The sequence below is a fragment of the Dreissena polymorpha genome, chromosome 3 (assembly GCF_020536995.1).
Source record: "Dreissena polymorpha isolate Duluth1 chromosome 3, UMN_Dpol_1.0, whole genome shotgun sequence".
NCBI lineage: Eukaryota > Metazoa > Mollusca > Bivalvia > Myida > Dreissenidae > Dreissena > Dreissena polymorpha.
In genome coordinates, this window is record NC_068357.1 from 34,933,562 (window position 1) to 34,948,618 (window position 15,057).

The 15,057-nt window shown below is 35.8% G+C and overlaps 2 protein-coding genes across 2 annotated transcripts in view; both read left to right on the forward strand.

The window, feature by feature from the left end:
- LOC127873663 (40S ribosomal protein S12-like) overlaps nt 1-4,747 on the forward strand; it is a 42,706-nt gene extending 37,959 nt beyond the window's left edge. Inside the window, exon 6 of the mRNA XM_052417576.1 lies at nt 4,656-4,747. Within this exon, the coding sequence (XP_052273536.1) occupies nt 4,656-4,718 (63 nt within the window). The 3' untranslated portion in view covers nt 4,719-4,747. The remainder of the gene's footprint in view (nt 1-4,655) is intronic.
- Nucleotides 4,748-10,887: 6,140 nt separating this feature from the next.
- LOC127872149 (M-phase inducer phosphatase-like) lies at nt 10,888-11,661 on the forward strand. The gene has a single exon (XM_052415478.1). It carries the CDS (start codon nt 10,888-10,890, stop codon nt 11,659-11,661), a length of 774 nt encoding a protein of 257 aa, XP_052271438.1.
- Nucleotides 11,662-15,057: the final 3,396 nt, after the last annotated feature.

Consider the following 15,057-nt stretch of genomic DNA (forward strand, 5'->3'; position numbering starts at 1 on the left):
GATTAGCCTGTGCGGACTACACAGACTAATCTGGGATGACACTTTACGCACATGCATTAAGTCCCGTAGTCTCAGAACGCGTCTCAAATAAAGAAACAATCAATAAAAGCTACACATACCCATATAACTATTTGACAGTTCTTTAATTTTACCAGACGATAAATACCAAATATACGATAAACGACTTGCATGTGCTTATTTAAAAGGATCTTTTCACAGTTTGGTAAATTGACAAAATTGAAAAAAAGTTGTTTCAGATTCGCAAATTTTCGTTTTAGTTATGATATTTGTGAGGAAACAGTATTACTGAACATTTACCATAGTCCAATATAACCATTATATGTATCTTTTGACGATTTGAAAACCTAAAAATTATACAAAGCGCTGCAACGCGAAACGATTGAATAATTTGGAGAGTTCTGTTGTTGTCGTTTAAATTTACGAAACTACGAAGATTGCTTATATAAGGTATAAAATACTTACCCTGAGTATACCCGTCGGAAAAGCCGAGAGGGCTAATGCGTTTTTACTTCAGACTGACTCCAGGACTCCGGGGGCCACTGGTTCAAGCCCTGGTACTGGCTACTTTTTTTTCCTTTTTAAAATTGTATTCTTTATTTTTTACTGGAGCTTTAAAGATCCAATGTTTACATTTATAAATATAAAGCAATTAATGACAAACTTCAAAATATGCCAAAATCTGTGAAAAGGCCTCTTTAAAATATATTGTTATTGCACCTTTTGACAAAACAAATGTCGCCCAATATTTAAAATACCGGTTGAACCCATTACATTTCTGAGTAACGATTTCAGCGGAAAACATTCAATATATTAATATAGCTCGATCAGTAGTACACCTACCATAAATGCAAATATTTCATAGCATTATTAATTTGACTTGTATGGATAATTTTAAGCATTGATAACATTTAACGAATACTTCTCGTTATATAACGTTTCGCCTTAATTAGACATTATTAATACGTGTAAGACAATATTTCACTTTTAAGTGTTTCTTGTTCGAATACGATCAACAGCACCATGGCGATGATATCAACTCATATAACATAGCGTGACAAACGTTATCAAAACTAATGTAACCTTTGGACTTTATTAACCGCTGACAGGTATACAGTGATATCGCTAATTGATTTTATTGTGCCGCTAATTACAATCTAGATCCCGATGATCGCATTGATGTGAGAAACTCGATGCAAAGAGTGATCAAACCGATATGCCTTCAACACTTTTATCACGAGCACGTGACGGCTAACTATTTAGCACGTAGACTAAAAAAGAACAACATCACATCGTACTAAACGTTGCAAGAGAAACATCATTAAAATGCCTCCTCATACTAGTGAATATCCCGTTGTTGATTGCGAAGGTATTACTCGTTATTCCCGACGACGATGCGCTCCAGCAAAGCGCCATTTAGATTTTGATGGTCTGGATAAATCATTAAAACGGCGTCGCTCCTTTGGCTTCTCTGAAGCAGCAGAAACGCCGGAACAAAAGGAGAGGTCGATTGAAAGCATCATTGCAGCCGTGGAGCGCTTGTCTACAGAACCACGCCTCGTTTCCGACGGGTCACGTGAGAACATGTTGCCAACCATATTAGGAAAGCACAAGGATCTGAACGCAATCACGCCGGAAACGATGTCACGTGTTCTAGAAGGTGCGTTCAGGGACAGTATTGATCAACTGACGGTCATAGACTGCAGATACCCTTATGAGTTTGAAGGAGGACATATCAAGGGAGCTGTTAACCTCTACACAACGCAATCGATCAAGGAATTTGTGCATAATTCTGGAACATCATCGGAAAAGAATCATGTTCTTACTTTCCACCGCGAGTTTTTATCAGAAAGGGGTCCGAAAATGACATCTGAGGTTACTGGATCGAAAACTCAATATTGACTCGTATCCGAAACTGAATTTTCCGGAAATATATCTTCTCGAAGGCGGCTATAAAGCGTTCTACGAAACCCAGAGCAACCACTGCCTTCCACAGTCTTACACACCCATGTCACAGAAGGACCATTCTGAGAATCTACGTCACTTCCGGGTTAAGTCAAAGTCCTGGGCAGCGGGCGACGACCCACGTCAAAGGTCACGTGCACGCGGAAAACAAACCAAGTTGTGTTTTTGACATATTATGAACATTTACGATAATTATATGTGTTTTACAGTTTTGTCTGCTATGTATTTTCTGTTATTGGTGTTTGTCGACAACATTATTTTGACAAAATAAAATACTGAAATAAAAACTTCTTTTTTTAAAAACCGGCTTTAAACGACTTAGTCATTTCCTGGCATTATACCCAAGAATCTCCTTCGTTGAAACAAATCTCAAATACACGTTTTGAACTTGTAGAACATACCATGTATGTATACAGTGGTAAATTATACATAGTATAATTCCGTACGCACTCGTTTACATATATTTTATGAAATCAGACGAATCATTTAAGTGTCACAAATCGTGAAATCACACTGAAACAGAAACTCGAAAAATAAAATATAAACTGATGTGATGTTTTATGTTTGTTTTCCCGCTGTTCCGTGTGGTCACACACAGCATCTTGGCATTATCTATGCCTGCAATATATACACGAGTCGCGTTCTAAGAAAACTGGGCATAATGCTTGTGCGCAAAGTGTCGTCCAAGATTAGCCTGTGCAGTCAGCACAGGCTAATCAGGGACGACACTTTCCGTCTTTACAAGATTTTCGGTAAGAAGGGACTTCCTTTAAACGAATAATACCATAAAAGCGAAAAGTGTCGTCCCTGATTAGCCTGTGCGGACTGCACAGGCTAATCTGGGACGACACTTTACGTACATGCATTATGCCCAGTTTTCTCAAAACACGACACATATTTTTTAACTTTTATTGCGCGATACTAAATATCCAACCTTGGGATTGACGCACGTGATGTTTAGGTTGAGTGTAAATGTATAACTGCAACATGTCTCGGTCGTATGCTGGAATAATAATATGAGGCTTGTTCTGAGAAAACTGGGCTTAATGCATGTGCGTAAAGTGTCGTCTCAGATTAGCCTGTGCAGTCCGCACAGGCTAATCAGGGACGACACTTTCCGCTGTTATGATTTTTTTCGATTAAATGAAGTCTCTTTTTTAGCAAAAATCCAATTTAGGCGGAAAGTGTTGTCCCTGATAAGCCTGTGCGGACTGCACAGGCTAATCTGGAACGACACTTTACACACATGCATTATGCCCAGTTTTCTCAGAAAACGACTCATTAAACGTTGTTTAATGCATGTGCATAAAGTGTTATACTAGATTACCCTGTGCAGTCCGCACATGTGCAAAAAGTGTTGTACTAGATTTCCCTGTGCAGTCCGCACATGTGCATAAAGTGTTGTACTAGATTACCCTGTGCAGTACGCACATGTGCAAAAAGTGTTGTACTAGATTTCCCTGTGCAGTCCGCACATGTGCATAAAGTGTTGTACTAGAATACCCTGTGCAGTCCGCACATATGCATAAAGTGTTGTACTAGATTACCCTGTGCAGTCCGCACATGTGCATAAAGTGTTGTACTAGATTACACTGTGCAGTCCGCACATGTGCATAAAGTGTTGTACTAGAATACCCTGTGCAGTCCGCACATATGCATAAAGTGTTGTACTAGAATACCCTGTGCAGTCCGCACATGTGCATAAAGTGTTGTACTAGATTACACTGTGCAGTCCGCACATGTGCATAAAGTGTTGTACTAGAATACCCTGTGCAGTCCGCACAAGTGCATAAAGTGTTGTACTTGATTACCCTGTGCAGTCCGCACATGTGCATAAAGTGTTGTACTAGATTACACTGTGCAGTCCGCACATGTGCATAAAGTGTTGTACTAGATAACCCTGTGCAGTCCGCACATGTGCATAAAGTGTTGTACTAGAATACCCTGTGCAGTCCGCACATGTGCATAAAGTGTTGTACTAGATAACCCTGTGCAGTCCGCACATGTGCATAAAGTGTTGTACTAGATTACCCTGTGCAGTCCGCGCATGTGCATAAAGTGTTGTACTAGATTACCCTGTGCAGTCTGCACATGTGCATAAAGTGTTGTACTAGATTACCCTGTGCAGTCTGCACATGTGCATAAAGTGTTGTACTAGAATACCATGTGCAGCCCGCACATGTGCATAAAGTGTTGTACTAGATTACCCTGTGCAGTCCGCACATGTGCATAAAGTGTTGTACTAGAATACCCTGTGCAGTCCGCACATGTGCATAAAGTGTTGTTCTAGATTACCCTGTGCAGTCCGCACATGTGCATAAAGTGTTGTACTAGAATACCCTGTGCAGTCCACACATGTGCATAAAGTGTTGTACTAGATTACCCTGTGCAGTCCACACATGTGCATAAAGTGTTGTACTAGATTACCCTGTGCAGTCCGTACATGCTTATCAGGGACAACACATTCCGTCTAAACTGGATTTCTGATGAGAAGAGACCTACTCGAACTTAAAAAGACATTAAAGCAAAGAAGAGTTGTCCCTGATAAGCTGGTGCAGACTGCACAGGCTAATCTGTGACCATACGTTCCGTACATGCATGAAGCAATTTTTCCCCAGAGTATGGCTCAAAATAAATGCTATTATTATTCACTTTTGGGTTGTTTATTTCAGGATTATGGGAAGGAATCCCAGGCGCTTGATGTGCTCAACGAATATTTCAGAAACAAGAAATAAACTGTTAACTTCTGACAATAAATCAGTGCAGTTTTGATAGTGACTTTGTTGTTGTACTTTCTTTGAGAAACTCTCTGCTGCCATAGACAGTGGATGTTGGCCAGTTAAAGGTGACTGCATTATGGTTACTATGATTCCTTCCATTTATTATGTTATCGGTGTACATTTTGCATTAATACTAAATAATGACAGAAATCAGAAATAAATTGGACTTGTTTTGTCCTTGATTGATGTTGGATTAGTTTTCAAAAGTTTATTGGATACTTCCAAGTCAAATTGGGATGTAGGTATTTTAGTAAAATGAGTAGAAAAAAGTGGGGAATTACTGTCAAACCAGTCTCTAATAATTGGGGATACCCAGATCCCTCTTTATTAAAAAAAACGCTTCACCTGTCATACAGCGAATTGCTAACTATGCAATAGGAATGAGTTTTTATGTCCCCCACTATAGTAGTGGGGGACATATTGTTTTTGCCCTGTCTGTTGGTCTGTACGTTGGTCTGTCTGTTTGCGCCAACTTTAACATTTTGCAATAACTTTTGCTATATTGAAGATAGCAACTCCATATTTGGCATGCATGTGTATCTCATGGAGCTGCACATTTTGAGTGGTGAAAGGTCAAGGTCATCCTTCAAGGTCAGAGGTCAAATATATGTGGCCCAAATCGCTTATTTTATGAATACTTTTGCAATATTGAAGATAGCAACTTGATATATGGCATGCATGTGTATCTCATGGAGCTGCACATTTTGAGTGGTGAAAGGTCAAGGTCATCCTTCACAAGGTCAAGGTCATCCTTCAAGGTCAAACATCATATAGGGGGACATTGTGTTTCACAAACACATCTTGTATCTGAATATTATTCTGAATGCTTTGAACAGAAATAAGATCATTAGTAATATTTTATACTAATACATACTTGTATAGTTCAAGATGAAAATCTAGAAACCTGTGGATAATAAACCTTTTTAAATCGGTTAGTTCAAGATGAAAATCTAGAAACTTGTGGATAATATACCTTTTTAAATCGGCAAGTTCAAGATGAAAATCTAGAAACCTGTGGATAATAAACCTTGTTGCCATCAGTTATTCTGGCACCTCCATATATCGAGAGAAGGTGATTCATTTAGAAGGACCTGTTCTCAGATTGACTGACAGCAGTGACATTTTGTTTCACTTTGAACCCGAGTGAAATACCTAACTGCATATCGGCCACAATTGTACTCCGAGGTCGACAGACCTTCGATTTAATGATTTATTTTGCCTCTAGGTTTCATTGTTTGAAATCCGCGTGATGTATGAGCAGTGTCGTGATATTGATAAATGTAAACATTGGTTTTAGCGGAAACCATTTTATATATTAAAACAATCATAAACCTAAAAAAGGCTAATAATACCAATCATTAAATATACCCCCACAAACGAAGTTTAGGGGGTACATAGGAGTGAGCTTGTCGGTCGGTCCGTAGTAAGTATCCGCTATCTAATTCAAGTTGTTTTCATCCGATCTCCACCAAACTTGGTCAGATGTTGTATCTACATGGTGTCTAGGCCAAGTTCAATTATGGGTCATGCCGGGTCAAAAACTTGGTCACGGGATCACTTAGTGCGTTTTAAACATTGAGCATGGTGTCCGCTCTCTAATTCAATTTTTAGTTTTCATCCCAGCTTCACCAAACTTGGTCAGAAGTTGTATCTAGTTGATGTCTAGGCCAAGTTTGAATATGGGTCATGCAGGGCCAAAAACTAGGTCACGGGTTCACTTAGTGCGTTTTAAACATTGAGCATGGTGTCCGCTGTTTTTGTGAAGACAACATGCAAACTATTGTGTCAATGAGGCATGTGGGGGTATTCGTCACGTCTGTGACGAAGCTCTAGTTTGATTTGTATGGATAATTTTAGACATTGATATCATTAAACGAATACTTTTTGTAATATAACGTTTTGCCTTATTAAGAAAGTATTAATATGTGTATGACAATTATTTTCTTAACAGTGTTTCTTATTCGAATACGTTCAAAATGAACGGAACAGAAGTTTATGAAGACTAACAGGGTCCTTCTCACGTTTCGGTAAATTGACACAATTATAAAAAATGTTTCCGATTCGCAAATTTTCGTTGTAGTTATCATATTTGTGAGGAAACAGCAATACTGAAAATTCACCATGCTCTAAAATATCCACTATGTGCATGTTTTGACGATGTGAAACCTGAAAATTATATAGCGTTGCAACGCGAAACGATTGAATAATTTGGAGAGTTCTGTTCTAATTTTTTGGGATACTACGAGGATTGATTATATAAAGTATAAAATACATCACTCATTGCATGAGCGCGGAGCTTTTTATATCCAGTGTTTACATTTATCAATATAAAGTATTTAATGATAAACTTCAATACATTATAATATAGGTACATCGTCTTTAATACATATACATAAAGTAATGTCACGTGTCGGTATACTAAAGGAGGTAAAGAAATACATGTAATGTATTACAATGTATATATTCAAGTATATTAAATGAAATTTTGAAACAAAATTCGATGAAATTTCAACATGCACAATATCTCAAATAACCCAGCGTTACAAACTTTAACAATACTACTGTAACCTTTGTACTTTATTAACCGCTGACAGGTAAACAATCATTTTTTTTTATTCAATATCATACATATAATGTAAACATGTATATTATCATACAACATAGTGATTTACAAAGCAATAAAGTTCAGACATGTTTTACAAGATCTGCTAATATATAAAAAAAAATGAGAGAAAAGAAAAGCATAACGGAGGAATAGTTATGAAAAATGATGAGTTGTATAAAGTCGGAAGAAAGCATACTGAACTTGTGTTTTTTGTTTTATATTCACAACGATCTTGTCAGATTGAAAAATAAAATTTAAAAAAAATCAACAAACCCTTTTTTAGAGAGATAAACTAACATTAGAGTGAAATGTATATAAGTGGACAAAACATTATGAGAATTTAATTCGATTCCATTTTTGTTCAAAGATTTGTAATGTGTCATTACTGAGGGCTATTTCTTTTTCAATCTGGATTTTAAGTTTAAGACTAGCGACAAAGCAATTAAAATTTGGTACTTGTTTTTTGTACTTCATGTTTAAGATAAAATATTTCATCAATATAACCATAAAATTCACAATATTATTACAGTCTATTGATTTCAATGAGTTAATTCCGAAACTTACATTTAAGAAAGATAGTTTAACGTTTAGTTGATGTTGTTCAAGAAAAGATATTAATTGATTCCAAATAGGCTGTATGTGTTCGCACTCCCAAAAAAGATGTTCTATAGTTTCAATGTTTTCACTGCAGAAGTCACACAGATTTGAGTTAGATAATTTGCATTTAAAGAGATATTTATTTGTAGCTATAATTCTATGGATGTATTTATATTGAAAGTTTCTCAGTGTGCTTTCAATAGTTGCTTTATATGGCATGGTAAATATGTGTTTCCAATTAAGTTCATTTTCTCCAAAATGGACTTGCCATTTATTTTGGATTTTGGAGTTTTCTGTAGGGTTTTTAATTTGTAGTGTGTAAAATATTTTATTTGTTTTGTTTTTTCTTCCAAGTATGTTTTCTACAAATGTTGTTTGAGTACATGGTGTATTATTTGTATTGATTTCAGATTTAATATGTATGGGTATGCTTTTGATAAGTGTGTAGTACTTCAGAAAATGATTTGAAGGTGTTCCGTATATGTAGCATATATTATCAAAAGAGTAGAAATCCTTAATTCTGTAGTCATATGATTGGTCGACATATTTAATGCTTCGTTCAAACCAGTCTTTATAGCAAAACGTCTTATTGTTTAAAGTTATGTCTTTATTGTTCCATAAAATTGTTTTACTGCTGGTTTGTGTTTCTAAGTTATGAGTGACATCACTCCACGCTGATAGAACATCAGACAGAAATATGTTTTAGTTTGCAATTTCATGTAAGATAGTATTGCTGATGTTACATTCAAAGATTAAGGAGTCACCATATTTTTTTAGGATTTTCTGGTAGAATAATTTCCATTTACTCGTATTGGTATTATCTAGGTATCTTTTAACCCAGCTGCATTTGATTGCATTCAAGAATGAGTCAATGTTCGAGGGATCTTTTCACGCTTTGGTAAATTGACAAAATTGAAAAAAGTTGTTTCAGATTCGTAATTTTTCGTTTTAGTTATGATATTTGTGAGGAAACAGTAATACTGAACATTAACCATGCTCTAATATAGCCATTATATGCATCTTTTGACGATTTTAAAACCTAAAAATTATAAAGCGTTGCAACGCGAAACGATTGAATAATTTGGAGAGTTCTGTTTTTGTCGTTAAATTTTGTGAAACTACGACGATTGCTTATATAAGGTAAAAAATACGTTAAGAATGTGTACTCGGCGGAATAGCTCAGTAGGCTAGAGCGTTTTTACTTCAGGACTCTGGCAGGACTCCAGGGGTCACTGGTTCGAAACCTGCCCCGGGCAATGTTCTTTTCCTTTTTTTAATTTTTTTTTTTTGATTTTTTACTGGAGCTTTAACGATCCAATGTTTACATTTATCAATATAAAGCATTAAATGAATAAGTTAAAAAAATGCCAAAATCTGTGAAAAGGCCCCTTTAATTGGATACCTCCATTTTCTACAGATTGAATTAACTGAGTTCTGTTTATTTTATCAGGCTTACCGTCCCATATGAAATTAAATATTGCTGATTTTATATCGTTAATAACATCATTTGGTGGATTTGGGAGAACTGTTAAAACATATATTATTTTAGGAAGTGCAAACGTTTTCAATACTGTGTTTTTTCCGATTAGTGTAAGTTTACGATGATGCCATGATTTTAAGCAGTTTTTAAAATTCTGTAATTTAGGTAGTATGTTTTTAAGAACTGTATCCTTTTCATTATTTGTGAAAGTAATTCCTAACGTTGTGGCTTCATCGGATGTCCAATTAAATTTCATTTCTTTTTTATATTGAACATTACTTTGTTTTAATTTACCTACTCGAAGCACAGTTCATTTACTTTTGTTTAGTTTAAGACCCGATGTCATTCCGTAAAGGGTTAGCGACTCTATTAGGTTATGGAAAGAAAACAATCATATCGCTAATTGTTTATATTGTGCCGCTAATTACAATCTAGATTCCGATGATCGCATTGATGTGAGAAACTCAATGCAAAGAGTGATCAAACCGACATATCTCAAAATGGATTGAACACTTTTAACAATGGACTATTAGGACGATTACAAAAATACTTACCGGTGTGAGTAATTTTTAAATATTCATAGAAACTGAAATGTGGAAGCACTGATCTCGTATTTTACATGTTATTTTAAGAAGACCAATAACATATGTGGGCAAGTCTTGCACATGTTTGATGATTGTGACAAAATAAAGAAACACAATAATAGCTACACATACCCATATCACTATTTGGTAGTTCTTTTGTTACCAGCCGATAAATACCAAATATACGGCGTATGACTTACATGTTTTAATTTAACAGGAATTGTTATGTTATTTTTTTAAATGGACAAAATAAACGTCGCCATATATTTTAAATACCGGTTTACCACTAACATTTTCGAGTTACGATTTTAGCGGAAAACATTAAATATATATTAAAACGGCTCAGTCACTCATAAACCTAAAATATATGCTGGTAATACATAGCATTATTAATATGATTTATATGGATAATTTTAAATCTATTGATATCATTAAACAAAAACTTCAAGTAATATAACGTTTCGCCTAAATTATAAATTATTAATATGCGTCAGATGATATTTTACTTTAAAGTGTTTCTTATTCGAACACAATCAAAATGCCCATTAGCGATGATATTAACTCAACTAACCCAGTGTTACAAACATTATAAAAAAGAATGTAACCTTTGTACTTTATTAACCGCTGACAGGTATACAATCATATCGCTAATTGATTATAGTATGCTACTAATTACAATCTAGATTCCGATGATTGCATTGATGTGAGAAACTCAATGCAAAGAGTGATCAATCCGACAGATCTCAATATGCTTTGAACACTTTTAACACAAGCACGTGACGGCTAACTATATAGCCCGGACACCAAAGAAGAAAGACATCACATCGTACTAAACGTTGCAAGAGAAACATCATTAAAATGCCTCCTCATACTAGTGAATATTCCGTTGTTGAATGCGAAGGTATTACTCGTTATTCCCGACGGCGATGCGCTCCAGCAAAGCGCCATTTAGATTTTGATGGTCTGGATAAATCAGTAAAACGGCGTCGCTCCTTTGGCTTCTCTGAAGCAGCAGAAACGCCGGAACAAAAGGAGAGGTCGATTGAAAGCATCATTGCAGCCGTGGAGCGCTTGTCTACAGAACCACGCCTCGTTTCCGACGGGTCACGTGAGAACATGTTGCCAACCATATTAGGAAAGCACAAGGATCTGAACGCAATCACGCCGGAAACGATGTCACGTGTTCTAGAAGGTGCGTTCAGGGACAGTATTGATCAACTGACGGTCATAGACTGCAGATACCCTTATGAGTTTGAAGGAGGACATATCAAGGGAGCTGTTAACCTCTACACAAAGCAAGCGATCGATGAATTTATACATAATTCTGCGACATCATCGGAAAAGAACCACGTGCTTATTTTCCACTGCGAGTTTTCATCAGAAAGGGAACTCAATATTGACTCGTATCCGAAACTGAATTTTCCGGAAATATATCTTCTCGAAGGCGGATACAAAGCGTTCTACGAAACCCAGAGCAACCACTGCCTTCCACAGTCTTACACACCCATGTTACAGAAGGACCATTCTGAGAATCTACGTCACTTCCGGGTTAAGTCAAAGTCCTGGGCAGCGGGCGACAACCCACGTCAAAGGTCACGTGCACACGGAAAACAAACCAAGTTGTGTTTTTGACATATTATGAACATTTACGATAATTATACGTGTTTTACAGTTTTGTCTGCTATGTATTTTCTGTTATTGGTGTTTGTCGACAACATTATTTTGACAAAATAAAATACTGAAATAAAAACTTCTTTTTTAAAAAACCGGCTTTAAACGACTTAGTCATTTCCTGGCATTATACCCAAGAATCTCCTTCGTTGAAACAAATCTCAAATACACGTTTTGAACTTGTAGAACATACCATGTATGTATACAGTGGTAAATTATACATAGTATAATTCCGTACGAACTCGTTTAAATATATTTTATGAAATCAGACGAATCATTTAAGTGTCACAAATCGTGAAATCACACTGAAACAGAAACTCGAAAAATAAAATATAAACTGATGTGGTCACACACAGCATCTTGGCATTATCTATGCCTGCAATATATACATGAGTCGCGTTCTGAGAAAACTGGGCCTAATGCTTGTGCGCAAAGTGTCGTCCAAGATTAGCCTGTGCAGTCAGCACAGGCTAATCAGGGACGACACTTTCCGTCTTTACAAGATTTTCGGTAAGAAGGGACTTCCTTTAAACGAATAATACAATAAAAGCGAAAAGTGTCGTCCCTGATTAGCTGTGCGGACTGCACAGGCTAATCTGGGACGACACTTTACGTACATGCATTATGCCCAGTTTTCTCAAAACACGACACATATTTTTTAACTTTTATTGCGCGATACTAAATATCCAACCTTGGGATTGACGCACGTGATGTTTAGGTTGAGTGTAAATGTATAACTGCAACATGTCTCGGTCGTATGCTGGAATAATAATATGAGGCTTGTTCTGAGAAAACTGGGCTAAATGCATGTGCGTAAAGTGTCGTCTCAGATTAGCCTGTGCAGTCCGCACAGGCTAATCAGGGACGACACTTTCCGCTTTTATGATTTTTTTCGTTTAAATGAAGTCTCTTTTTAGCAAAAATCCAATTTAGGCGGAAAGTGTTGTCCCTGATAAGCCTTTGCGGACTGCACAGGCTAATCTGGAACGACACTTTACACACATGCATTATGCCCAGTTTTCTCAGTAAACGACTCATAATATATATTAAAAAATGCAAATGATTTACAAGGATTAACATGTGCGTGAACGAAATATTATAAATACCATTGGCATGAATATTTACATGTCCATATTCTGAAATGTGACAGTAGTTACACCGTATATTTCTTTACAAGTTTGGTTTTGGAAAAGTAGACGAATGTTTCGTTTGCAAATAATGCAAATGTTTGAAATTTGTGAGAAAATTATTAAAAACAAACAATAAAAGCTATAAAGCTATATCTATCCGTATTTCTAAATGAACAATCTTTAAAGGGATCTTTTCACGCTTTGGTAAATTGACAAAATTGAAAAAAGTTGTTTCAGATTCGCAAATTTTCGTTTTAGTTATGATATTTGTGAGGAAACAGTAATACTGAACATTTACCATGGTCTAATATAGCCATTATATGCATCTTTTGACGATTTTAAAACCTAAAAATTATAAAGCGTTGCAACGCGAAACGATTGAATAATTTGGAGAGTTCTGTTTTTGTCGTAAAATTTTGTGAAACTACGAAGATTGCTTATATAAGGTATAAAATACTTCACGAATGTGTACTCGGCGGAATAGCTCAGTAGGCTAAAGCGTGTTTACTTCAGGACTCTGGCAGGACTCCAGGGGTCACTGGTTCGAAACCTGGTCCGGGCAATGTTCTTTTCCTTTTTTTAATTTTATTCTTGATTTTTACTGGAGCTTTTACGATCCAATTTTTACATTTATCGATATAAAGCATTTAATGAATAAGTTAAAAAATGCCAAAATCTGTGAAAAGGCCCCTTTAATTTACCAGCCGATAAATACCTATTATAGAAATTCGACTTATATGTGTCTATTTAAATTTAATTGTTATATATTGCAATTTTCTGGACAATACAAAATGTCGCCCAATATTTCAAAAACCAGTGGTACAAGTTACGTTTCCGAGGAACGGTTTTACTGGAAAACATTACATTTATAAACATCACAACCAATCTTAAACCGTAAACGATAAATAATACATAAAATTATTAATTTGATTTCTCGTGATATTTTAAGACATTTATATAATTAAACGAATACTTTCTTTTACATATTCTTTCATCTAATTAAGAAATTGTGAATAAGCAAAAGACAATAATTTTCTTTTAAGATCGAATACGACCAATATGCCTCATTGTGACGCTATGAAAATATCAAATGCAATCATTTATTTTATGCTTTCCGGTGGTTTATAGAGAAATATCAGTGAATTAAAACTGATAATTTCACTGTTTCAAACAGTGAAAATTATCAGTGAAAATTATCGCTAATTTTCACTGTTTACTGTGAAATGAAGTCATTTTTAACGAAATGACGTCATTTTCCCAGCGAAATTCTTTAGTTAAACTCTTTAACAATGTATATAAACTGTTAAAAAAAGGCATAAAATAAAAAGAAAAATTGTTGGATTTGGTGGAATATCGATTTTAATTCACTCGTGATCATAGAAAAAATATATTTTCTATGATCACTCATGAATTAAAATCGATAATCCACCGAATCCAACAAATATCCTCTATATCGCTAAATGATTAAATTGTGTCGCTAATAACACTGCATAAACGATGATCGCATTGATGTGAGAAACTTAACTCATATGTGCCTAGTGGACCCTCCCATCCATCTAAATTGGATCAGTGTATTGCCAAAATTAGGAAAAAATTCCTTTAAGCAAACAGCGCAGACCCATCTTTGTCTCCGTTGTTTGCTAAGGCCTTTTTTCTAGACGCTATGCATAAATTGGTTAATGCAAAGACTTATCAAACCGACATATCTCAATATGATTGAGCACTTTCAATACTGATAATTATAAAGCCCAGAAAACAAAACAAGAAAGCCAACCATTTCAGGAAACCACAAAGATCTGAACGCTATATATATGGTATCCGTACATTCGTTCCCACGGACAATCGTTCCTTCGCCAATTTTGACATGGCAAAAAATCGTTCCTACGTTGTTTTGACTACCCGGACATTCATCCCTACGTTATTTTGACAACCTGGATAATCGTGCCTATATTATTGACAGACCGGATATTGGTTTCTACAATTCTTGGCAAAACCGAAACAGTAAAAATAATCTGTACATGTATATGTAGTAATGGGTCGCTTCTTTAAATTCACTTCCAACATAGAATTTCTAACTTACAAACGCGATCAGCATGTTCTATGTTTCGAGGGTTACTCGTACGCCAAGAAACGAACAAAGTCTACAATACGGTGGCACTTGCAGTCGAATTCACCCCCACGTTCTTCAAGGTTTCACTAATTACAGATCTCTTGTGTAAGTCGATAT

Excerpts from the sequence above, each read along its gene's own strand:
- LOC127872149 (XM_052415478.1), top strand. The coding sequence starts at position 10,888 with ATGCCTCCTCATACTAGTGAATATTCCGTTGTTGAATGCGAAGGTATT.